Source organism: Coccinella septempunctata, chromosome 1, assembly GCF_907165205.1.
Source record: "Coccinella septempunctata chromosome 1, icCocSept1.1, whole genome shotgun sequence".
NCBI lineage: Eukaryota > Metazoa > Arthropoda > Insecta > Coleoptera > Coccinellidae > Coccinella > Coccinella septempunctata.
In genome coordinates this window covers 69532829-69559143 of record NC_058189.1, presented here as the reverse complement: position 1 = coordinate 69559143, position 26315 = coordinate 69532829, and the positions used below count along the sequence as shown (strand labels likewise).

Genomic DNA, 26315 nt, shown 5'->3' with positions numbered 1-26315 from the left:
CAGAAAGTGCCATTCCTAGCCAGGAAATTACAACCCTTGCTTCGCGAAGCGATCTAATACAATTTGATCCCGAAATAGCTGCTTGAACGTAATAGATTACGCCGGCGTTATCCTTCAATTTCGCTCAAACAGTAGTTTCAGCGATTCGTTCGGAATAATAAATGCCCTAACTTCAACTCCGATGAACCTTTCAACCTATGGGAATGCATTAGAATGTCGCGAGACAGACGATCCCGATGGATAAATTGCTGAGCTGTTGGAGGATATTGTTTCGGGGGAGGTTTTATAGGGAGTGACGATAAGTGTTCGGAGTATTACACGTAAAGGAAGTTAAAAGAGCAGCACAACGTTTATTGGATGTATTGAGGGCCAGGAGAATTGTCCAAAACTGTCTAAACTTTCTACAACGATTTGATAAGTATACTTTTCCGAATTAGCTTCAATGATTTTTGATGAGTCTTGGGTTTTGTCCAGATTTTCTCTTATCAGTCTCCCCCCACTTAAAGTACAAGAAAATATAGGGGGGTCCGGGAGACTTGCTCAGGTAGGAGACTTGAACCACTTCGAATATTTCAATTCAAATTTCGCGCTACTGGTATCGTAAATAGTTTGCGACATACTCGTAACCCTTGCGTTAATTACAGCTCGGCATCGACGGTTCATACTCAAAATGAGTGATCTTAAAATGTTCTGATCTTATCCTTCTCAGATTTGTCCGAGTTGGATTCCTAAGTCATTAAGAGTAGCTGGATGATTTTCTGAACTTCTCAGCCTTCTATTGAGGTTGTCCCAAACCTGCTAAGTCGGATTGAGATCTGGACTTCTTGCTGGCCATTCCATTCGAGAGACTTCAACCTCTTCAAGGTACTCCTGAACGATGCGCGCACGATGGGGTCTGGCATTATCGTCCATAAAAATGAAATTTTCACCAATGTATGGGGCAAATGGCACTACATGCTCTTCAAGAATGTTCCTTATATACTAATCAGCATTCAGAGCTCCATTATCAACGACCACTAGGTCTGTGGGAGCAGTCAAAGATATTCCACCCCATACCATAATCGATCCTCCCCCGAAACCAGTAGTATTCAGGAAATTGCACTGAGCATATCTTTCATGTGGACGTCTGTATACAAGGGAACGTCGATCACAATGGTAGAGGCAGAATCTAGACTCATCTGTGAAGAGAACTCTTTCCCAATCGGCCTCTTCCCAATGGATATGCTCTCTCGCAAAATCCAAACGCGCCCTTCGATGGGCTGGGGTAAGAGCTGAGCCTCTTGCCGCGACACGAGGCCTTAAATCATATTTTCTGAGGCGATTTCTTATTGTCTGAGTGCTAATTTGCACCTCATGAGTTTGCTCAAGCTGAATTTGAAGGAGGCGAGCGGTTGCAAACCGTTGTCTCAACGAAGAAACTCTCAAGTAACGTTGTTGAATGGCAGTTGTTACCCTGTCCTGGTCTTCGGACATTCATACCTGTCTCCCTGAATCGCTGCAACATTCTGGACACACTTGTATGGGAAACTCCAAAACTTTCTGCAATTCTTGTGTATGTCCACCCTTCTTCTCGCAAAACTACCGCTTGGGCACATTCCTCTTTGGTCAAATTGCGTGTTTCGCGTTGCATAGCGATCGAGTGTAGAAAATCAGACGAAAGAAAAACTATTGATCACTAGAATTGATCGAGAACAACTGATTTTAGAATAGAGCCAATACATTCAAAATCTGATAATATCATCTTTTTTTATTCCTGCTGGGAGAAACATCTGTATTGAAGAAAACCGTTGAAAGTGGATAACATATGCATGCATAATTCTGATAAAAATAATTATCATTGAGATCACCTTCAGTTGTAGAATAAATTTGAGATTTCCATAATGTGCGTTAATTTTTTTGCGCATATATTTGGTGATGAAAACCTTGACATAGAAGATCGTTAGTCATTGGAAATTGTTTTCTTTCAATGTTTTTCCTGACAAACAAACTTATGGTCAAGTCTCTCTCGCCCCCTGTTCAACTCTCCTACGGGTAAGGAAGACATGAGCCAATTTTCGGTTCCTAAAGAAAGAATTGTTGTACTCAAAATGTGTATCTCACTATCACTCTATTTATCTATCGTTACCTATTTGGGCATGATATTTTCACGCAAAAAAATGAGTGGCTACCATATACAGATACAACTTAAGTTCCACTCTGTCGGACTTCCCATACATGAGCATCCAAGCGAGACTTGTTGTTATATCGCCAATGACTAAAATTCCACAGTATGAACATCAACTGAGTGCCAACTCGATTCTCCTATGGAAATTGAGTCGCATTAATCTCCTCTTTTGACGAATAAATTTTCCTCCACTTTAAATATCGACTTGATAACTTTATGGCCGTTATTACTCTTCCTAACATATGTTTCTTTTCCTATGTTCGCCAAGATGGTGCTAGCTTAGTTGACATCATCAATCATTCCCTGTCCTATTCTGGTCCCCGGGCTCATCCATAAAACATAAAGTGGGGATAAGTTGGGTTATGAGCAAGTTATCGGAATTTTATATCGAAATTGGTAAGCGAGGTAGAAATATTCCCCTTGCTTGAGTTTTCGAGTTCGAGGACGGAATTTGTATTCACGTTATGTTACGGTATATAGGCACATATGACACCAAATTGAGAAAAGTGAAAAATCAATGAAAAAAATATGCAGTAAGAGTTTTCGACTCGTACAAATATTTTCACAGTAGGTCAAAAGAATCACTTTTTTCCCATACTATTTTTTCCTTTTCGGCCCTGATGGAAAGATATAGCCACTTTAAGTTTTCATAATGAGCTGTGCCACCTCTGGAAAAACAGAATTATCTTTACACTAGCTAGCCTAATCTGTGACACTACTCATCTGTGGATCTTTTAAACAAAGTTGTACTCAGCCAAAGTACCCAATTTTTCAAATTTCACTGATACTATTCATTTTTGAACATCGAATTACTCGAAAACGGCGCATTTTACAAGAAGATATAAAGAATACATTTATTTTACTAAACGTCCGAAGATTCATTAGATATGACTAAGTCCAACTTAGTTTCAAGAGTTGGGTTTTTGAATTTCTTGTGTTTTTATTGTACGAAATGGTCATAATGAGAAAACTATTATATTATACACTATAGTATAAGGTGGGCAAAATTCGTTGTCTACTGAGGGGATCTCGAGAACTATAGCAGCTAGAAGAAAACGGATTACACATTCTCTAGCTCTTTTTTCATGACTAATCCAAATCTCTAAAGAGAATTGGCCTATCATTTTTAGATTTCGAGTTATAAACAAAAATCGAAATTTTGGCGATTCCGAAAAGTTGTCAAAACTTTTTTGTCTTTAAAGTTACAGATCTGAAGCTTGAACCTTCTTAGGCACTTTTATATGTAGAATCCTACTGGCAAAAGATTTTTTCTTTCATTGAAAGTTTGCATTCAAAAAAATTAAAGTTCACCTCATGATTCGAAATGAATTCTACGTAAAAAATGCCTGTAGAAGGTTCAAGTTTAAGATTTGTAACTCCAAAGTTATGAGAACTTTACGAAATTGTCAAACTCAAAAACGAAGTATCGTAGGAGGCTGCGGTTTTCACCATTCTCTGTTTCTCCGAAAAAGCTCGAAAATGTGTCATCCGTTTTCTTCTAGCTGCTACATTTCTCGAAATCCTCCCACTAGACGAATTTTGCCCAAAATGAAAGATGAAAGAAACTGTGGAGCATAAACGGTGGAGCTTTCTTCTTGGACACCCTGTATGTTCAGCTCAATGACCGAATACGGCATTCAAATATTCATTCCAAAGATCCCGAACTCCGAATGGGATTGAACAACAAAAGAAAACTATCCTAATCGACGGAAGAGTAAACATCCAGCTCTTCAACTTTGACTAGTCCCCGAAATCACTTCGTGAACTTTCCCAAATTAACTGGCAACTCCATAAACCGCCGACTTTCCACCTAATTATTGAGTGGCATCTCAAAGGACCGAGGGCCCGATATACATTACACCGAATTTCCTAATGACAATCTCTCTAACTTGGAGGTTCCGGGCTCGGATAGGCACCTACGACACAGTGCCATCACCGCGGTCATAAAATATTAAAAGTCCCGCCCGGAGAGTATCGTTAGTAGATTCGAATGGATGTCGAAGATTCGAAGAAGCTGAAACGCCCCAATGGACCGTTTTCGAACCATTAACTCTTGAGACTTTTCGTTTTCACGGAATTTTCCCTGGCATGCCGGATTCATATCGCCGCGTTAATGATGCAAACTGCAGCAGTTGATTTTCGTGTTAGTTTCTAGCCTTGTTGGCGATCCCGGTTCGTTATTGCTGATTGGGACCTCGCTTGCTTGTTCGGATTCATGACGAGAGCGAGCCTTTACACGTCCATGTGCTGAGGTCGCCCAAAGCTGCTTGGCTCACTGAAAAAGAGTTATTTGAAATTTTTCCACAATATCAATCTGAAAGTTTGTACTTGGTGCTTTAACAGAGGGTGCTGCAGATCCGACTGAAGAGTCACAGTTATAGTTTCGTAAGGGAGTTCATCATCATTGCTGTATCACCCTACCGAGAATAAATCTACAAAAAGACTCAAAAGAACAAAGCTATCGGTGCGATCAAACTTATAATTTGGGCTACTTGTGACTGTGTGCCCTCCTGTGACTGAAGAGATCCAACCATGACCTACAAATCCTTCCACACTCCGGGCATGGAGAGTTACCAACCAGATCTGGCCGTCGCTATATTCTCCTCGAATCTCCATTATAACTGTGGACCAAAGACCTATACTGTCATCTGTGTAACGCTAGATGTTCCCAGTTATGATTGGCACTAACTGATTTTAGGGATTGATGCAGTATATCCTTGAACAGCTTATACTGGCCTCCTGGTTTTCTGTGAATTCGCCATACATAGCTATTTTGGGGAGTCTTTTGTCTTTTATCTTCAGGATGTGGCCGCTTCATCTGAGTCGGGCCTTCGTTACTTGAGTCTAAATTGTTATACAACTCGCGCGCTGCAAGACTTCTGCAGTTGAAACCTTGTGGAACCATCTGATGTGCATTATTTGTCTCAGATGACGTTGTTGCATTTTTTCAAGCTGTTTAATATGTCGCCTGTGGGGCGTCCAGCTTTCGCTTCCGCAAAGAAGCGTTTGGAGGACCACTGCTTTGTAAACAGCTGTCTTGGTCTTCAGATTGAGGTCGTGATTTTGAAACAGTCAGTCCTTTATCTTCCAGAAGTCCTTTGATGCTGAATTGACACGGTTGTGTATTTCCGTGTCCAGGTTAGCCCTTGTGTTTATGAAGATTCCCATGTATTTGAACTGCTCGACCTGTGGAGGATTGAGATCAAGTGGACTGTATTTAATTTCTCAAGTTTTTAAAAATACCTTCAAATCCTACCTTTTTTCCGGACTTAACCTTGGGTGTTGGATGAATCTTCGTAATTAGATGAAAACTCGTTTCACTCACGCTCTGGCCAGAGTTTCACTATATCTGGTTTGAATGCCGGAAAATCTTCCAGTTTGAAGTCGTCGAAATTTGAAAATTGTGAAGAATGTAGAATATTGAAAATATATTACACTGGAGCACAAGTACTTCGCAGTTGACAATTTGAATTGAATTGAATTGTTTTTTAACATGTGTCTTTAGAACATATGAATTCCTCTCACATCGATGAAGGAGAAATTTGAAGGCATATACGGGGGAGGATTGAAACATACTTAAAATTAGGTGATTTTGACTGAAAAGAATTGAAAAGCTTTGGAAAATATTATAAGAGAATTGAATTTGAAAATGGAAAATATTTTAAAACAAAATTTATATAGAAAAAAAAAACAAATTAATAATTGAAAGAAAAAATCTTGCGTGGTCGCAACAACCTGTTCTAGAGGTTTATCCTCCAGGATGATATCTGTTTGAAGGCTTTTTGGCGGACTTACCAGGATTTTGGTTTTGCCAATATTGATAAGGGAGTTTCATCCCACTGCGACCTTAGGGTCTACTATGCCCCTTATCAGAGTTGTTTTCACAATTGCGCCATCTACAGCTTGCAGTCCAGCTTAAAAGTTTCAATGAACTGAAGTATTTGAATAGGCTTCAAGGTGTCCTCCTATAATTTCCTCGTCCTTGATATTCCTTGCGCAGGTTTTCAATATGGCCAGGCAACAGGAGTTTCCTCCTCTTCACCAAAGAATCTACACTTGTCACTTTCTGATAAGCCCTTTCTCATCATATGTTTTCTAAGGCGAAAATGCCCAGTGAGTACCATTGAGGAGTTGTAACTTATTCTTAGTCAGATCCGAGAGGAGGAAATTTTTGGAATGATCTATTCCTGGATGATTCCTTCAGATTGCTTCTCTCTTGGTTCTCTTCTGGTTTCTTGCTTCTCCAGAAACTCTTTCTTATAGATGCATTTTCCTGTAGGTAATGCAGAAAGGCTCTGAGCCAGTAAGTGGCGTTTGTGCTACGTTTCTGGAGGGTGAGTTGGCTTCTTCGTATCCTCTGATTTGAAAGTGACCTGAAATCCACACTAAAGAAACCTTCTTTTAATTGCCTAACGGCCGGTTTCATAATCATACCTAGAGCCCCTTTTATTTTAAAGTTTTATGAACCCTACTAAAAATGACACTAGAGGAAGCTTTAAGCTTAAAGTGACGTTAAATTCGATTATGAAACTGGACGTTAGTTTTCTTTGGCACTCCCATATCAGCTTTAAGTCGGTGACATAGGTGTTCAGTGCTTTGTTAGCTGATTGACTATCCTTGATAGCGCCAGTCCCTATCGTGAACCATTTAAAAGTATTAACTTCAAAATTTTTTCTAGTTTAATCTATTTCAAATTCTTCCCTTTTACATAGCATTTTGTTGATGTTCTGTTCAATGCTTACTTTTTTAAACATCACATCTCTTGGTATGAGATGTTCTTGTTCAGAGAGGACATAGGCTCTCTGACTTTCAATTCTCTCATTACCTGTTCCTTACCAAGATATTCTAGATGAAGAGGTGTGAGATCTGTGATGACCTCAAGTGCTCTAGTTAGTTACGGTCCCATAGCTCCACAGGCAACCTTTGAAGGGTATTTTGATCTGTGTCGCTTTAGCAAACCAGACAACTGCCCCATAGGTCATTGCCGATGTCGCAATCATGACATCCATCGCAGTATGGTTGCAAGGTTTCTTTTCCGAGTGTAGGGAATTACTGTGGTATTGGTTGGGTTAATGTTCAGTCCCACTGAAAAGTACCCCTGCTCAATAATTCTGAGGCCCTTCTGTATCGACTAACATGTTTCAAACACTTTGCCATAGTCAGTAGTCGTCATTTAGGAGGGATATTTGGAGTTGTATTCTCTATGATGACATGGCAAAACATCCATTCCAGGAAGAAGTGTGAAGGGTAGGCTGATAATTCTCCAGAAACCCTTCTTTCGGTAATGAAAAGAGGCAGGAAAAACTAACACCATAATCCACAACGTAATGACCACCGATAAAACAACAAAAGTTGGCCATCACTTCCTCCATCATTATCCCCGTAAAAGACAACCTATTATCGTTAGTTTCACCATCGCACAAACATATCAGATTCGCCGGCCTCTTTGCCACGCTCCTATCAATTTCTAACTCCGGGCTCAGTTGCCAATGAAAACAAGAACTGTATCGGACCATCGAGAAAACAAACAATAAACAAAAACTTCCGAGGACTTGAGCAACAACGCAAGTACGGCGACACAGGAAACAGAAGAACCGTTCGCAGACTTGACAGGACATGTTTTCATTTCTTTTATTCCTGCTATTTCGTTTTACAGGTCCTGGAGGATTCGAATCGAATACAGGTAATCGTATTAGAACACGTGGGATTCTTCCGGCTGTTTTTTTTTTTCGTAAGGGTCAACACGCTCGTTGTTTATTGTCGTTGGTCTTATCCGAAGCGAAGGTGGTGGAAGTCCTGGGGGAATGATATATTTAAGGATGTCACAGGGTCCTTTGAATTAAATGTAGCCGATTTTTCACTGAGAGTATTCTCTGTTCATATCCATAATGGCCATAATTGTAGTTAAAAAAATATTGTTTGAATTTGTTGTTTTTGCTTTAATATTTATTCACAACTTTTGAATGTATCCTTTCGAAAGATAGCTCTGGGCAGAACAACAATGGCACGTACTGTTTGGCGAAGAACTGTTAAAAGAAGGACCTTATTTTATTCAAAGCTTATCGATCTGAATTCGATATTTTGTGAAAGATTTGATTGAACAGATTTTTCAATGTGTTGACTTTTTCAGGTGTATCGGTTGTGTCTCTGGACAAGGCCCTCGAAACCAACCATCTGACCGCCAGAGTGGGGGATAATGTAGAGATCAAGTGCGATGTGACAGGATCCCCCATCCCTCCCATCGTTTGGAGGAGGAACCAGCTGGACCTGTCATCAATCAACGAGGAGGATGTTCGAGTGTTTAGCGACGGCAGTTTGTATCTGACCAGGATTCAGCTGCAGCACGCCGGAAATTACACTTGCCACGCGCAGCGTAACAAGGACGTGGTCCAAACGCATGTGCTCACCGTGCACAGTGAGTTTATAATATTATCTGATGCTGTGGAAGGGGGAATTCGGCGTGCACTTAACTGTATTAGCCGATCTGGGGGACGGTTGTAGCTCCTGCTCTTCAACCTTCAACTCCCAGGTGCATATGAAGCACTCCTAACAATACGAAAGCGATTTCAAGCTCTACTGGTTACACTTCACTAACACACTAAATGTTCAAATGGAGAGGCTCCTTGAAGAATCTTAAACTCGTGACAATTAGTCCACAACTGACACACTGACACAACCCAGATAAGCTGCAATATTCCATTATCGCATATACGGAATCATACACTTACAAATGAGTATCTTGAAATTTTTTGAATCAAGCTATTAAGCGTCATAAAGGCCATTTTATGAGTCTGTATTACGCAAATATACGCCTATACGCTATACGGCATGTGGAACAATACCTGAAATTCGTGCCAAAAGTTTCTCTGAATATTCGATTTAATTTTGGAGCAGTATATATTGTGGTTGAGTCTTTGATTCGTACAAATATTTTAACAGTAAATTGTTGAGATCAAAAGATACACTTGTTCGTACACCATTTTTTCCGATTCGGCCCTGATAAAAGGATATAGCCATTTTAAGTTTTCATTATAAACTATGCTAACCCTAGAGGAACAAAATTCCCTTTAGATTAACAAGCTTTATCTATGACACTACACATCTGCGAATCTTTTAAACAGAGTTGCATTCAGCTAAATTACTCAATTTGTTGAGTATCACAGATATTTTTTATTTTTGAATATCAAATTGCTCGAAAACTTCGCATTTGACCCGAATGGAATGTGCCCAAGCGGTAGTTTTGCGAAAAGGAGGGTGGACATACACAAGAATTGCAGAAAGGTTTGGAGTTTCCCATACAAGTGTGTCCAGAGTGTTGCACCGATTCAGGGAGACAGGTATGAATGTCCGAAGACCAGGACAGGGTAGACGACGGGTAACAACTGCCATTCAAGAACGTTACTTGAGAGTTTCTTCGTTGAGACAACGGTTTGCAACCGTTCGCCTCCTTCAAATTCAGCTTGAGCAAACTCATGAGGTGCAAATTAGCACTAAGACAATAAGAAATCGCCTCAGAGAATAGGATTTAAGGCCTCGTGTCGGGGCAAGAGGCCCAGCTTTTACCCTAGCCCATCGAAGGGCGCGTTTGGATTTAGCGAGATAGCATATCCATTGGGAAGAGGCCGATTGGGAGAAAGTTCTCTTCACAGATGAGTCTAGATTCGCCTCTACCATTGTGATCGACGTTCCCTTGTATACAGACGTCTACATGAAAGATATGCTCAGTGCAATTTCCTGAATACTACAGGTTCGGGGAAGGATCGATTATGGTATAGGGTGGAATATCTTTGACTGCTCGCACAGACCTAGTGGTCGTTGATAATGGAGCTATGAATGCTGATAAGTATATAAGTAACATTCTTGAAGAGCATGTAGTGCCATTTGCCCCATACATTGGTGAAAATTTCATTTTTATGGACGATAATGCCAGACCCCATCGTGCGCGCATCGTTCAGGAGTACCTTGAAGAGGTTGAAGTCTCTCGAATGGAATGGCCATTAAGAAGTCCAGATCTCAATCCGATTGAGCAGGGACAACCTCAATAGAAGGCTGAGAAGTTCAGAAAATTATCCAGCTACTCTTAATGACTAAGGAATCCAACTCGGAGAAATCTGGGAAGGATTAGATCAGAACATTTTAAGATTACTCATTTTGAGTATGAACCGTCGTTGCCGAGCTGTAATTAAAGCAAGGGGTGGAAATTAAATCTCTTAGCAGCATTTCAGTATTTTGAAAATTGTTCATTTCTCTTCTTCCACATAAGATTCGGTGAAATCCTGAATCTTTCTTCCATTCAATGTGTATTGTTTCGTTCAAAACCTTCCCGAGAGAACATAAAAATAAGTTATGCGTTAATTTTTTTGCACAGTGTATTTCATGCGATATAAAATGATCTACATATTTTGCTACATTTTCTCTTCCTTTCTCATGATCCCTAACAGTCAATCGAATCCATCAGTTTTTCTCTAGTGAAAGACAATTCGGTTCCAAAATATCGACTATTAGTACCCATACTCCGTCAGATATTCTCAGAGGAAATTAATTCAATAATTATATTTCAAATACTCATTCGAGTACCTGGCTATAGGTTTCTTCTAATTCAGTTTATTTCCGCTTTTCTCCATGTTTAATTTTGTCGATATCTGGTGCCCACTCGTCAGAAGTAAATTCGCAGAACCCCTTCAAAATTCAGACTTTAATAAACCCCCACAGAAAATGTGTATAATTCCAGAGTTGCGAGAAGTGGTACACAGGGGAGAATTTCATGGGAGAGTCACAATAACCGACGAAGAATATCATTCATTAATGCAAACTGGCAAATATTCCGGGTATCTGAGACCAAACTTTCATTATATCGTTATCACAGAGTTCAATTTGGAATTTAATGAAATTATTCAATCCTTAATATCGCCCCACAGTCGAGACCCAATTTAATCATTATAATCGCCGGAGCCTAAAGGGGGTTACAAGAGATATTCCGGAATTACAATGACTTGCCGCCAATATCTGCCGAAATTTAATATAACGGCTTTGAGGACTTGTCTCGATGAAAGGTAAAGTCGCGAATGAATCGACAACTTACTTCATCGTTAGGTCGGTCTCTTTGGCGACCTAATCGTTCGGAATGGAATTTTGATATCACCACAAATAAAGGAACGATTGGATCTCATTCTACGGCGATGACAAACATAATAATGGAGAGTAGGGAGAAGGAGAACGATGGCTGCTCTGAGACCACAGGTTATTTGTTCCCTAAAATATGTACCAATAGGTGGTTCATGTTTTTGCCAGTAGCCGCGCTGGCGATCACAGGAGGGCGAAATTTTGATTTGAACTACACTGCGCAAAAAAATTAACGTACATTCTGAAAATCTCAATTTTAATGAATGTTAACGCTACATTGACTTTATTACTCATTTCTTATGTTCTCTCGGGAAGGTTTTGAACGAAACAAGACATATTGAATGGAAGAAAAATTCAGGATTTCAACGAATCTTATGTGATAGAAGAGAAATGAACAATTTTTAAAATACTGAAATGCTGATAAGTGATTTAATACTTGGTATTTCCACCCCTTACGTTAAAAACAGCTCGGCAACGATGGTTCTTACTCAAAATGTGTGATCTTAAAATCTAATCCTTCCCAGATTTCTCGGAGTTGGATTCCTAAGTCATTAAGAGTAGCTGGATGATTTTCTGAACTTCTCAGCCATCTATTGAGGTTGTCCCAAACCTGCTCAATCGGTTTGAGATCTGGACTTCTTGCTGGCCATTCCATTCGAGAGACTTCAACCTCTTCAAGGTACTCCTGAACGATGCGCGCACAATGGGGTCTGGCATTATCGTCCATAAAAATGAAATTTTCACCAATTTATGGGGCAAATGGCACTACATGCTCTTCAAGAATGTTCCTTATATACTTATCAGCATTCATAGCTCCATTATCAACGACCACTAGGTCTGTGCGAGCAGTCAAAGATATTCCATACTCCATACCATAATTGATCCTCCCCCGAAACCAGTAGTATTCAGCAAATTGCGCTGAGCATATCTTTCATGTGGACGTCTGTATACAAGGGAACGTCGGTCACAATGGTAGAGGCAGAATCTAGACTCATCTGTGAAGAGAACTCTTTCCCAATCGGCCTCTTCCAAATGGATATGCTCTCTCGCAAAATCCAAACGCGCCCTTCGATGGGCTGGGGTAAGAGCTGGGCCTCTTGCAGCGACACGAGGCCTTAAATCATATTCTCTGAGGCGATTTCTTATTGTCTGAGTGCTGATTTGCACCTCATGAGTTTGCTCAAGCTGAATTTGAAGGAGGCGAGCGGTTGCAAACCGTTGTCTCAACGAAGAAACTCTCAAGTAACGTTCTTGAATGGCAGTTATTTCCCGTGGTCTACCCTGTCCTGGTCTGGACATTCACACCTGACTCCCTGAATTGCTGCATCATTCTGGACACACTTGTATGGGAAACTACAAACCTTTCTGCAATTCTTGTGTATGTCCACCCTTCTTCTTGCAAAACTACCGCTTGGGCACATTCCTCTTCAGAAGATAACATTAAACCAACTAACAAATCCTGTTTTCGATAAATAATGATAAACAAATGTAGGTATCATTTCTTTGATCATTGATTTCGCTATTTATTATGAATGAATAAAGCTGATTACTTCCCCTTTATAATGTGAATTGTATCTTATTGCATATAATTCAGAAAATTTAATATAGATTTGGAAAATCATAATAAGAAACTACGATGACACATAACCTGAAATAAAATGAAATTGACGCTTAAACTACCACCCCTTATCGATCAACCAAGCGATCGCAGCGACTCCTATCTCCCCCGTGTTTTGATACACATTTGTAGTACGGCGATCGTTATCCTTCTCTCTACTCTCCGTAGACAGAATCGATGTGGCTGGGTTCCCTGAATTATCAGTAGTACAACCCTGTGTTCCATCAAACCGAACTTAACTCGTTCGCAAATGCGATTGCCCTTTCAAAAGTTCAGAAGAACTTAATGAACAAACAGCACTTTTCGGCGATGTTGAATGACGAACACGGTTCGCATTTATGTCTTCCTTTCCGTGAAAATACTCCAAAAGTCTGAGAGTTGATTTCAGGTTTCTTTCGTGACGTGAGTTTTGAATACGAAATCATCCAGTTCATTGTGGTTGAACTTAAAAAAAAAAAAAATTAAATTCCTTCTATTTCACTTTATTAGAGGAAAGGGTGGAGAAGGTAAATAGGTATTGCTGAAAACCTAGTGGATTTTGAAGATAAGATGGCAGAAAGAAAAAAAGGTTGTATGATGTATGGACTTTCAGCGATGGGGAAAGCATATGCAGGTTAGCGAAGATGTGAAAAAAATCGTCAGGTGTACATACTTGAGCGTGTCGTAAGATACTGTATATGCCCTACGTGTCTCTGATAATAAATTGATAATAATCTGACAGTTTGCGTGCTGGGGCTGGCCGTACGGAAGAGTTGAAAATGTCAGATTTTTAGAGGATATATTGATTGGACCCAAAGGAAGCTACTTTTCAAGAGACTGGCAATTTGGACTTGACACAAGGTCACAGCGGTCCTTTGAATTTGCAAAAACAAATCGTTATTTGTACATACTCGTGTCAGATTTTCAAACAGATTGTTAATCTTGGTGTTGCAGAAGTGTTGCCCCATTGATCTGACAAAAATCAGGGGGTGTTTTCTTAATCTGTCTGTTTCAAAATGATAACAAGGATTTTTTTTGAAATATCTTCCTTCTTGTACCTCTAATCGTTTCTGTATTCATTATGAAAATTGTAGAAAATAAAATTCTATACAACTTTTGTCTGAAGTAATTTTTCATACCCTCAACCGTTTTCGAGCTAGAGGGTGATAAGAGCCAGGAGCTTAGCCACACATGCGAAAGACCAAGGTCAATGTAGAAACTCAGTCTAATCTACATTCATCGCCATATATCTCAAAAACGTTCGAACGTAGGAAAAATTGCTTCGGACAGAATTTGTAGAAAATGTTATGGTCTACAACATTTAACATGAATGCGGAAACAATTTGAAGCCCAGGAGAGGAGATAATTCAAAAAAACAAATTTTTGTGACCTTATGGCTGTTTTTTAATGTTTCGGCTTGCTGAAACTGTCAGATTATATTTTTTCCGTTATTCTTGAATCATAAGCTTCTAATCAAGAAAAAAACCACCGCGCTAGAGAATGTAAACGTGACTTTTTTTGCGAGGCCCTCCCACACATTTTTGTCACGCTCAAATTGTAAGGTTAAGAGAATGTATACTTTTCAACATGTAATTAACCACATATATCTTGATCTGACACGCTCGAGTATGTACAATGATCGTTTTTTTTTTTGTACTATTCTGACAGGCTGTCCTAGACAATTCCCCCTATATATAGGTCAAATTTTTGGTAGAGGTACTCTACAGAGTCCAAGGTATCTTATAGGTGCTTATATTAATCTGACACGCTCGAGTAACTCCCGAATTTCCCTCTTGGGCTCCCCAACTACTAGTCTCATTTCGCTTCCCACTTGAATTAAAAAAAAAGAAATGATCGCGCAGTGGGTTGAAATCTTCTCGCTCGTATAATTTTCCCCAACCAATTCAATTTGACGTAGCGTTGTGGGAAAAAGACCCCAAAATTGCCTGAATGATGAAAAACAAAGAAAGATTGCGAGAGAACGATCGTCACTTCACCGATGTTCCAGAATGAACTCTCAGTGTATTGTCAACGAATGAACAATAGTCTTTCATTCCTTCAAAACCGATTGAACGAAAAAAATCCATTCACACGGTTAAAACCGCGTGTCATCCCTCCAAGTTTGATCCCCCAAACTTTATCAATTTTTCCAGTAGTCGCAGTTTACAAACTGGAATTCCGCGAGTTAAATTTCCACCCTACTCTCTCTCTCTGTAAATACATCAGGCGGATATTTGTGTTGGAGAACGGTACAGCAATTCGATTATTTTCAATTCGTTTGCATAACAAAAGTTTCTATCCAGGATTTCCATAACGCGCCAGAAAACCCAATTCGAGGGAACTAATGTGGATCAAATGGAAGGTAAATACGCATACACTGCCTCCAGGATAACCTGTAATGCTATTACCGGAGAATACTCCTGGTTTTGGAGTCTGTTCGGCTCCGGCTAGAAACTGACTCGTATTTTGGGTCGTTTTTTTTGTTGTCGTTCACGATTTTCAGAACACGCCGAGTTTCCAACTATATCGCATTATACGGACCATTATTCAGAGTCAATGAATAGGATAGGATTGGATGTATATTGAACAATAATACCGGAAAACAACTACCATTCAATAACTCGATCTTTTGAGAGAATTAATTTATATTTTCTGTAACGCTGAGCTTGAAAATATAGATGGAAGTAAATACGAGGATGTATTGATATCTAGTTAGCCTAGACCAGTTCCATGCATAAAAAAATATTGCGATACCATAGCAACGAACAATAACCACCCATTGGAAGTGTCAGTGTGAAGTTTGAGGTCAAAAAAGTGAACCAGAGTTACGCAATAAATATAAAGAAAGAAGATGTCCACCCAAATTGTGAAAATCGAAAAATTGGAGTATCGAGCCATCATCAAGTACCTGTATTTAAAATGGTTAAGAGGTAAGCAGATTTTCAAAGATATACTTATAACCCTTTGGTGATCAATGTCCTTCGTATGCGACCGTGAAAAATTGGACTGCAAGCTTCAAAAGAGGTTAATTTTTCATTGAAGATGATGACCGAACAGGCCACTATCTGTGTCAGTCCCCGAAAATATCGATGCATTTCATGACATGAATTTATCAGACCGTCGAATTGGGCTTAAACGGATATCTGAAGCACTGACTATTTCATACGAACGCGTTCATCATAATATAGTTCACGTCAATTTGGACATGAGAAAAATTGCAGCAAAATGGATCTCCAAATGTTTGACTATTGACCAAAAACCTGTAAGGGTAGAAGCATAGCGTTCGATCTGTGCTCGGTTTGAAAACGATGTAGACTTCTAAAACCGAATTGTTTCTATGGAAGAGACTTGGGTACATTTCTACTATCCAGAAACAAAGCAACAATCGATGGAATGACGGCACTCTGGTTCCCCAAGACCTAAGAAGTTAAGTGTCCAAAAATCTGCTGGAAAACTTCTTGCTTCAGTTTTTTGGAATTGCCATGAAGTAATCATGATTGATTTTCTGGATACGGGTAGAACAATAACCGGAGATTACTATTCGACATTACTGACCACTCTACGGGAAAAAATTGAAGAGAAAAGATGCGGAAAGTTATCTAAAGGTGTTTTTTTTGCAGGACAACGCCCTTGCACACAAATCTCATTTTGCCATGCAAAAAGTTCGTGATTTAGGGCTTTAATTACTAGAACACCCCCCTTATCCACCAGATTTGGCCTCACCCGACTATCATCTCTTTCCTCAACTGAAAAAAAGTTTAAAAGGTCGTAAATTTTCTTCCAACGAGAAGGTAATAAAAGCTGTGGCGGAGTGGTTTGCAGAGCAAGAAGGAACATTTTTTTTGAAAGTTCTAGAGACGTTGCAGGTTAGCTGTAATAAATGTATCTAAGTAGGGGGAGAATATGTTGAGTAATGAAATATTTTGACATTGAAATTTTGTTTGGTTCTGTAGTAGGCTGAGAATTTTTCAATATATTCTCGTAAGTATGGCTTGGCGTATTCGTTTTATCAATAATCGCAGTCATAGATTCTGGAAAGGGTTTTCGATAAAAAATTAATGAGGAAAAAATACACTCTTTGACAATATATATGGATAGATATAGTGCACAGAGTGTTTAATTGAAAATATAAGGAATTCTGGGTTTTAATGACGAAGAATAAAATCACTGAACTTTTTTTTAGCGGTTCCAGAGGTACACGTCACTCCAAGAATACAATCGAAAAGACCTGGGGAGGAGGCCACCATGTTTTGTCACGTGGCAGGCGAACCATTTCCTAAGGTGAGCATCTTGAAGTATTCATGTCGCTGTAAAATTAGCCTGCGGTGTATTTCAGGTGGAATGGTTGAAAAACGACGACTCTTTGAGGATGGAGAACACGAAGAAGTACCAGCTGGTGGGAAATGGAACTGCTCTGAAAATCGAGGATATTGGATTCGCGGACACGGGGGCTTACATGTGTCAGGCATCTAGCATAGGTGAGTTTTTGTTTGTGCTTCCTCATGTATAACGTTGAAGATTTTTCAAAGCTTCATATTTTTTATTTTTCAAATCTAGTTCAAATTCTTCATTTCTGCCAACTGCTACACTGGGAAAAAAGTTACAAGTAACTTTTGTTACTTGACTTTACTTGCAATAAGATTTGTATTTCAGTTCACAGTATTATTTGCTTAGTAGCTATTAGCTATTGTTTTTCGGCCTCCACAGAGCATATTTGACAAGCACTCATCACATAATTGAAGCAAAGGCTTGAACAAAGGTTCCCTTTCTATGAAACTCGCTTAATTAATGGAAAATTATATGTGCCTTTGCTCTAGACCTAATGAACTGCTCAAATTCTCCAATTAAGCACTCTGCAGTAATTCATTTATTTATTGCTGAATCTCGTTACCGAGAATAAATCTACAAAAAGACTCTGAAACAAAACTATCGGTGAGATGATTTCTTAGAGCTACTGTGACTGAAGAGACCCAACCGTGACCTACAGATCCTTCCACACTCCGGGCATGGATAGTCACGAACCAGATCTGGCCGCCGCTGTATTGTTCTCGAGTCTCTATTATAACTGTGGACTAAAGACCTCCACTGTGATCTGTCTAACGCTATTTGTTCCCAGTTATGAGTGGCATTAACTGATTTTAGGGATTGATGCAGTATATCCTTGAACCGCTCAAACTGGCCTCCTGGTTTCCGAGCTTCCTCTTTGAATTCACCATACAGAGCTATTTTGAGGTGCCTTGTGTCTTGCATCCTTAGAATGTGGCCGCTCCATCTAAGTCGGGCCCTCGTTACTTGAGTCTCAATTGTTATACAACTCGCGCGCTGCAAGGCTTCTGCATTTGAAACCTTGTGGAACCATCTGATGTGCATTATTTTTCTTAGATGACGTTGTTGTGTTTGTTCAAGCTGTTTAATATGTTGACTGTAGGGCGTCCAGCTTTCGCTTCCGTAAAGAAGCGTTGGGAGGACGACTGCTTTGTGAACAGCTGTCTTGGTCTTCAGATTGAGGTCGTGATTTTGAAACACCCTGTCCTTTAGCTTCCAGAATGCCCGTGATGCCGAATTGATACGGTTATGTATTTCCGTGTCCAGATTAGCCCTAGTATTTATGAAGCTTCCCGAGTATTTGAACTGCTCAACCTGTTCTGGAGTTTCATCCTCCAGGCTGATGTTTGAAGGCTCCTGGCGGACTTACCAAGATTTTGGTTTTGGCAATATTGAGTCTGCAGTAATGAACGATCTTCTAAAGAGGAAATTTTGTTTAATCTAAGATTATGTCAGAAATAGACAAATTCGTTATAATAGAAAAAAATTCAGATCGATAAATATTTCAATGTAAGGCCCGAATAGACGAGTCTTTAAAGAACGCCTTTTTCAACCAACGTGATCAGAAAAAATTCTTTTATTCATGAACCCGAGGAAAGCGTTGATCATCAATCTTGTCGTATCCTTCCACTTCAATCCTCACGAATTCCTCCATGTCGAGAGGTGGGTACACACACACACACACACAGGAGAATTACCTACGAAAACAGTTGTTCCAGATTCGTTCCGATTCTTTTTGTCCAATTCAACGCTCGAATGGATCGGAATTGAATTAAAGCCGGGCAATCCAGATTTTTCCTTCTTTTTTACAGGTGGTCTAACAAGGGACATCAGCTCTCTAGTGGTGCAAGAACAGCCGACCCCTAGTAAGTTGACGAACCACTGCAGTTCCTATGTAAATAACGCCGTCGAATTTGTTCTAGCGTCGGACAACGAGGAACGTCGGTTTTTCGCTTTCCACGACTGGGGTGTGTCCATTTACGAACCTACGGCTTGCAGGCTCTATCATAGGATTCAGTCCACTGATATCATTCCAGGCACACAGGTAAGAAATGTTTATAAACATGAGGAACGAGGTGTGTTAACTATACTCCGTTCACTTGTATTTTAGCACTCGGTTGGCCATGGAAATTTGACACATTTCACTCTGTATAGTACGAAAATGTGGGTATATGAAGAGTGTCAAAACTTTTTTGGGTTTTAAATCAACGCTATGTTGCCCGTTCTACGTAAAAGTTTCTGTTATCACGTATTTTATCACAATGTCGAATCTCTTCGGAAAATCTGTGACGAACATAATTGAAGTTTATACAAACTGATTGAAGGCATACCAAATCCAGTTATTTGCATGGAAAATACAAGAGATCAGTATATTATCATAATATGCACTAGTTTGAGGAGAGTTAATGTTTGTTATCTTCTTTGGCTAAAGTTTGAATTCGTTATATCAATTGTAGATTTCAAAAATATTAACCCGAAGATGAAATGCATATGATGCAGTGGTTGGGAATGGGTATTCCCGAAGGAATTAACAGATAATTACAAGAATGTTAAATTCTTCAACAAAAATCATCTTGCATCAATATAAGTTAAAGGAATTAAAGGAAGTTTCAAGTCAAGATGAACTTCACCTTTGAACAAAAGTTTCACATGAATAAACAAATAACAAGACAACTGACGCGTGTTCGAGGCTGTTCATTTAATCTATATTAATAAAAGAGGATCTATGGTTTACTTCAAAATGCTTTATTGTTCAATCGGTCGCACCAAATTGGACAATTCTTTTTTTGTTGTGTTTATTATTGTTAGGGCAAGGTTTATATAACAAAATATTCCCAAAAAAAATTGTACAGAACAGAAAAAAAGGCATTCTTTTTTCTTACGACCAATCGAGCAATCACGATGAGTTAGTTATTATTATCTACCCTAGAAATAATTTAAATGGCAAAACTAGGTTTGCCGGGTCAGCTAGTATATTGATATAATATAATAATAATTAGAATTAGGTATTAATTGGTACCTCGAGACATTTACAGTGTATAGAACAAAGTCAAATGAAAAACAGAAAAATCAAGTTTCGGGAACTTATTCTACGATGACATTCATCAAAAATACTGTGGTAAACTTTTCGCATTAATTCACTCAAACATAAAATTCCCAAATGACACCACTTTTTTGGGTCTCCCAATGGAAGGAAATTATTATTCATCCTCTTCATTCGCAATCTTTCTGATTGTGGAAATATTCAGCTGAAATATAAGTCGTTTAGATTGAGATGAACCATTATATAAATTCTCTTACATTGAATATGTTCGCTACCGACTGACGTATTGTGGCTTTAGAATATATCAGGGTATAACTATTTGAATGAGCGGACCTGAATTCTAAATAGCACTTCCTGAAACCCTGTCTCTTTTTACAATCACTTGCGGCATTTTCGTAATAAAAATTTATATTAGTTGCGGCAACGGCGTTATGACATTGACGACATTTCATGAGTGCCAACCTTACTCCGTTCTAGTTACAAAAACTTGAGAAAATTATTTCATGGCTAACCGACTGCTAAAATAAATGTGCATGGAGTATAGATTCTTCATTTTATGGTTCCGGAAATAAAGTCAAAGTTGTGAATGTGAGGGTTTTCTGCGTACGACTTCAGCTGCTACCGTAGAATTACTGCTATGTTAATTTCTGGAGATCTAAAATCATCTCGAAAATCAGTGAAAACTCGGAAGTGTAAATCAGGGAAGTTATTAATGAAAAAACTCTCCCTCATCAGATTTTCAACGAATTAGTCGCCATACGCGATGTAATCATGCGCTCGATCCCTCTCCTCGTGCAGAATTAATGAAATTTTCATTCCGAAAAACACCCTCCAAATACTCCATTGTCGGCGGCCCGTTCAGTTTTATGCGTGAGCACATAACATGCACGCAGGTGAACAATTTCTCCATTATGTATAATCTCATTTGATGAAACAGTCAATTTTCCGGTTAAATATGCAGGAAGATCATAACGGGTAATCTGGTTGCGCTGAATAATGGACAATGTCGTTACACGCGCGGAGGGAGTCGTAAAAGGGGCGAAACGTGGGCGTTTTTACTGGGGAACGTACGACGATGGAGTTTATGTCGTATGAGGCTCTACTATTCTCTGTGTCTCGGAGAGACTCCATATCAACAAGAGTATAATCGATTGATATGGAATTTCTTGAATGAAGGTATCATCACCCTTTTTCACCCCATTTCCTTGAATACCCCATCATTCAAAGAAGAGTAAGTGGTTGGACAGCATTTCAATGACAAACTTAAGACCAAAATATGTGTTTATTATTTGCATTCCAATTACTTCTTGAAAATGTTATTCGTGATTGGTTATTCAAATAGCCTCCAGAATTTTACAGTGTGAGTCTATGACTATTACAAATATTTAAACAGTAGATTCTTGAGGTCAAAGGAAACACTTTTTTCCCATACAATTTTTTCCATTTCGGCCCTGATAAAAAATATATACTTCATTCAACTTTATTTTAGCAGTCGGTTGGCCATGGAAATTTGACACATTTCACTCTGTATAGTACGAAAATGTGGGGTTATGAAGCTTGTCAAAACATTTTTGGGTTTTAAATCAACGCTATGTTGCCCGTTCTACGTAAAAGTTTCTGTTATTACGTATTTTATCACAATGTCGAATCTCTTCGGAAAATATATGACGAACATAATTGAAGTTTATACAAACTGATTGAAGACATACCAAAGCCAGTTATTTGCAAGGAAAATACAAGAGATCAGTATAATATCATAATATGCACTAGCTTGAGGAGAGTTAATGTTCGTTATCTTCTTTGGCTTACATCATTTGTAGATTTCAAAAATATAAACCCGAAGATGAAATGCATATGATGCAGTGGTTGGGAATGGGTATCTCCCGAAGGAATTAACAGAATATTACAAGAATGTTAAATTCTTCAACAAAAATCATCTTGCATCAATATATGTAAAAGGAGTTGAAGGAAGTTTCAAGTTAAGATGCAACTTCACCGTTGAACAAAAATTTCACATGAATAAACAAGTAACAGGGCAACTTGCGCGTATTTGTGGCTATTCATTTCAATACATTGATGTAATTATAATAATTAGGTATTTATTAGTACCTTAAGACATTTACATTGTATAGGACAAGTCAAATGAAAAATAGAAAAATCAATTTTCGGAAACTTATTCTACGATAACATTCATCGAAAATCCTGTAGTAAACTTTTCGCATTAATTCACTCAAACATAAAATTCCCAAATGCCACCACTTTTTTGGGTCTCCCAATAGAAGGAAATTCTTTGTCATACTCTTCATTCACAATCTTTCTGATTGTGGAAATATTCAGCTGAAATATAAGTCTTTTAGATTCAGATGAAACATTATATAAATTCTCTTGCATTGAATATATTCGCTATCGTCTGACGTATTGTGGATTTTAGAATATCAGGGTTTAACTATTTGAATGAGCGGACCTGAATTCTAAATAGCACTTCCTGAAACCCTGTCTCTTTTTTCAATCACTTCGGCATTTTCGAATTTTCGTAATAAAAATTGATATTAGTTGTGGCAACGGCGTTATGACATTAACGACATTTCATGAGTGCCAACCTAACTTCGTTTTAGTTACAAAAACTTGAGAAAATTATTTCATGGCCAACAGACTGCTAAAATAAATTTGAATGAAGTATAGTCATTTCAAGTTTTCATAATGAGCTGTGCCACCCCTGGAAAAACAAAATTACCTTCAGAATAACTAGATAAATCTGTGACACTACACATCTATGGATTTTAAACAGGGTTGTATTCATCCAAAGTACCCAACTTTTCAAATTTCATAGATACTTTTTAATTTAATCTCCTCAACCCTTAGGGGCTATCACCCTTAACTTCTTAATAGGGAATAGGGGGTGAGATTTAGCTCAATTGAAAGATCACTTGTCTCTCTATATGAATACTACGGTTTGCAAATTTTTATTGATATCTTGAAGAAGTTATAGGAGGTGACAATTTGAAAACTTCACAGTCCAATTATGTCGGTACAAGGATGTTTTCAAAGAAAAAGCCGGAACAGTTCAATTTTTAAGGGGAGGGGACATATTTTGAGCAAAATTGTAAGCCGGAATCTCCTCAAACCTAGGTCTAAAGGCTATCACCCCTAAATACATAGGGAATGGAGGGTGAGCTAAGCCTCAATTGGAAGACAATATGTCCCTCTACATAATACTGCCGTCTTCCAATTGAGGTATAGCTCACCCCCTATTGCCTATTAAGAATTTAGGGATGACAACCCCTACACCTAAGATTGAGAAGATTTTGGTTTACAATTCTGCGAATAAAACTTGACCTGTTCCAGCATTATCTCTGAAATCATCCTTGTCGTGACTTAATTGGAATGACAATTTTTCAAATTGTCAGCCTGTAAATAAATTACAAGAGTTTGTGCTTCAGGACCTGTAGAGTTGTTTTCCTTAGCAGGTTTTACTTATTTCCCAAGAAGAGGCGGAAAGTCCAGTGGTCCTAAAAGGATATTGTATTTAAATTAAAGCAATAAGTCATGTTCTTGCCCAGCTCTGAGAAGAGTCATCACTTCTGGATGGTATAACGGCGGTGTTCAAACTCATTTTTTGATAGAAAGTGATAGAAAATAATGCGATTGTGTTCATGTAGCTTTGTATTCTTCTGTTGTTCGAGGAAACTCCTCTGCTTCTCTCGAAAAACCTTCTCCAGAAAATAAAATATGAAGTCCATTGCCCTAATATAAATTTCCACTCTGGAATAAAGCGAAGGCGGAATAAACATTTCCCTACATTTTCAGGAATACGTCTGCGGCGATAAGGGTGTAAAATGCTCCTGGGGAAGGGCAATAAATGTTGCCAACAGATACGTGTACGCTTCGCAGCCCGAACAAGATCGAGTACTTATCATATCCAAAGTGCAGATGGTTGTAGTGGATGTAAGTAATATTCACGGAGAGGAAGATTTCATTCTGATCCTCGTTCTTCACGATTTAGGTGGTGAGCACCGACAAGTATCCGGTGGATCTGCACTACGTGCCCCATCTCGATCAGGTGTGGGTCCTGAACTGGAGGTCCCTGAACAACACCGGCATCAAGACTATCCAGGTGAGGTATACATCTAATTGAGTGTCGGTAGGACCACCTGGGGATTTATCGATCAGATTGAATTCTGGATGGGGGAAATTGTTCGGGAATCATTGTTTAGGAACTGTATATACGTTACTGTTTCAAGAAAAGTCCGAAAGGTTTTTCATTTAAATGCTAATGACCTCATTTTCTCAGGGAGAAGTTTTATAAACAGACTCAAATTCTTAAATGTTGAAGTGAAATGAATGCAGGTTTGTGCACTCTTTATAAGGTATGCACTGAAAGATAGGGGGAAAAGTTTTCTTTCTGCTGTTTCTGCCCTGACCATCCTTATCCATTGCCCATTGTTTTTCGGCCTCCACAAAGCATATTTAACAAGCACATCACATACATAAGTCAAGCCTGACCTACTGATCCTTCCACACTCCGGGCATAGATTGTCACCGACCAGATCTGGCCGCCGCTGTATTCTTCTCGAGTCTCCATTTCAACTGTGGACCAAAGACCTATACTGTGATCTGTCTAATGCTAGTTGTTCCCAGTTATGATTGGCATTAACTAATTTCAGGGATTGACTTGCGCGCTGCATGACTTCTGCATTTGAAACTTTGTGGAACCATCTGATGTGCATTATTTGACGTTGTGGCGTTTGTTCAAACTGTTCAATATGTCGTCTGTGGGGCGTCCAGCATTCGCTCCAGTAAAGAAGCGTTGGGAGGACCACGGCTTTGTAAACAGCTGTCTTGGTCTTCAGATTGAGGTCGTGATTTTGAAACACTCTGTCCTTTAGCTTCCAGAATGCCCGTGATGTCGAATTGCAACTTCCGACACGCGTATCTCCTAGAAAAACCATTGCAGTTCTGAATGTAATACATATTCTGGAAGAGCAACTCTTCTAGTAATAAATCTCAAAATTTTATATTGATCGCTAAAACTTTTTAGGTTATAAGAGACGCTGGGCAAAAGAGAAAACATCACACAGTTCATCCAGAACCAATAGATGGGCAGTTTGATCTTGTAACTGGATTATTTGTCCCTTCTCCACAACAGGTGAGTTCACAGTCGGTGGATAAACTCCTGTGAAAAAAAAATGAGTGAGTGGACAATGTTAGGAGTAAATATTGTCTCAATACTGCCTCTGTTCATTTAAGAAACCCTATTCAAAATGAATCGAATGAGTTCTGGTTACATCTCCACAGATTCAACTTCAACATGACGTTATGTTTTTATATACCTCCAGTTATAACTATAGTATAAACGATTTATCTATCTGCTCCAATCGTAACTTCCTGGAAACCACTTTTCAACTTGTGCATTAGGAATATGTTCAGGAATTATAATCTGTTCGAAAACTATCTGATCTGATATTCGTTTCAGGAATTATCCCATTACAGCTTCAAGTACGGCTATGTAACGCATACCAATCAGAGGGGACTGTACAAATTGGATTTGGTGAATTTGCGATACACCAGGTCCGTGGATCTGACTCCATATAATTGCGTTCCTCTGCATATTCAATTCTCTGCCCTGTGTAAGTTGACTTTTGCTTATTAGATTTGTGGTTCCATCCCGAAAAGTTTGGACTATGTCATGTAGGTGTAGGTGGTAATACTTGAGTTACGAGGATGTATTGATATCTAGATCAGTTCCATGCATAAAAAAAATATTGCGTTACCATAGCAACGAACAATAACTCATTAGAAGTGTCAGTGTGAAGTTTGAGGTCAAAAAAGTAAACCAGAGTTAGGCAATAAATTAAATGAAAGAAGATGTCCACGGAAATTGTGAAAATCGATATATGATTAGATAGATATGCTTAGTACCCTTGGTGATCAATATCTTTCGTATGCGATCGTGAAAAACTGGACTGCAAGCTTCAAAAAGGTAAATTTTCCATTGAAGATGATGACTGATCGGGAAGGCCAGTTATTTCTGTGTCAGTCCCCGAAAATATCAATGCATTCAT

At 38.9% G+C, this 26315-nt stretch overlaps 1 protein-coding gene across 1 annotated transcript in view; it reads left to right on the top strand.

The window, feature by feature from the left end:
- The window catches only part of LOC123309788 (follistatin-related protein 5-like), a 138064-nt gene that overhangs the window by 109397 nt on the left and 2352 nt on the right, over positions 1 to 26315 (top strand). The window contains exons 8-16 of the mRNA XM_044893058.1: positions 8295 to 8579; positions 17068 to 17165; positions 17221 to 17362; positions 19022 to 19075; positions 19133 to 19254; positions 24061 to 24198; positions 24257 to 24367; positions 25292 to 25399; positions 25727 to 25880. Of these exons, the coding sequence (XP_044748993.1) occupies positions 8295 to 8579; positions 17068 to 17165; positions 17221 to 17362; positions 19022 to 19075; positions 19133 to 19254; positions 24061 to 24198; positions 24257 to 24367; positions 25292 to 25399; positions 25727 to 25880 (1212 nt within the window). The remainder of the gene's footprint in view (positions 1 to 8294; positions 8580 to 17067; positions 17166 to 17220; positions 17363 to 19021; positions 19076 to 19132; positions 19255 to 24060; positions 24199 to 24256; positions 24368 to 25291; positions 25400 to 25726; positions 25881 to 26315) is intronic.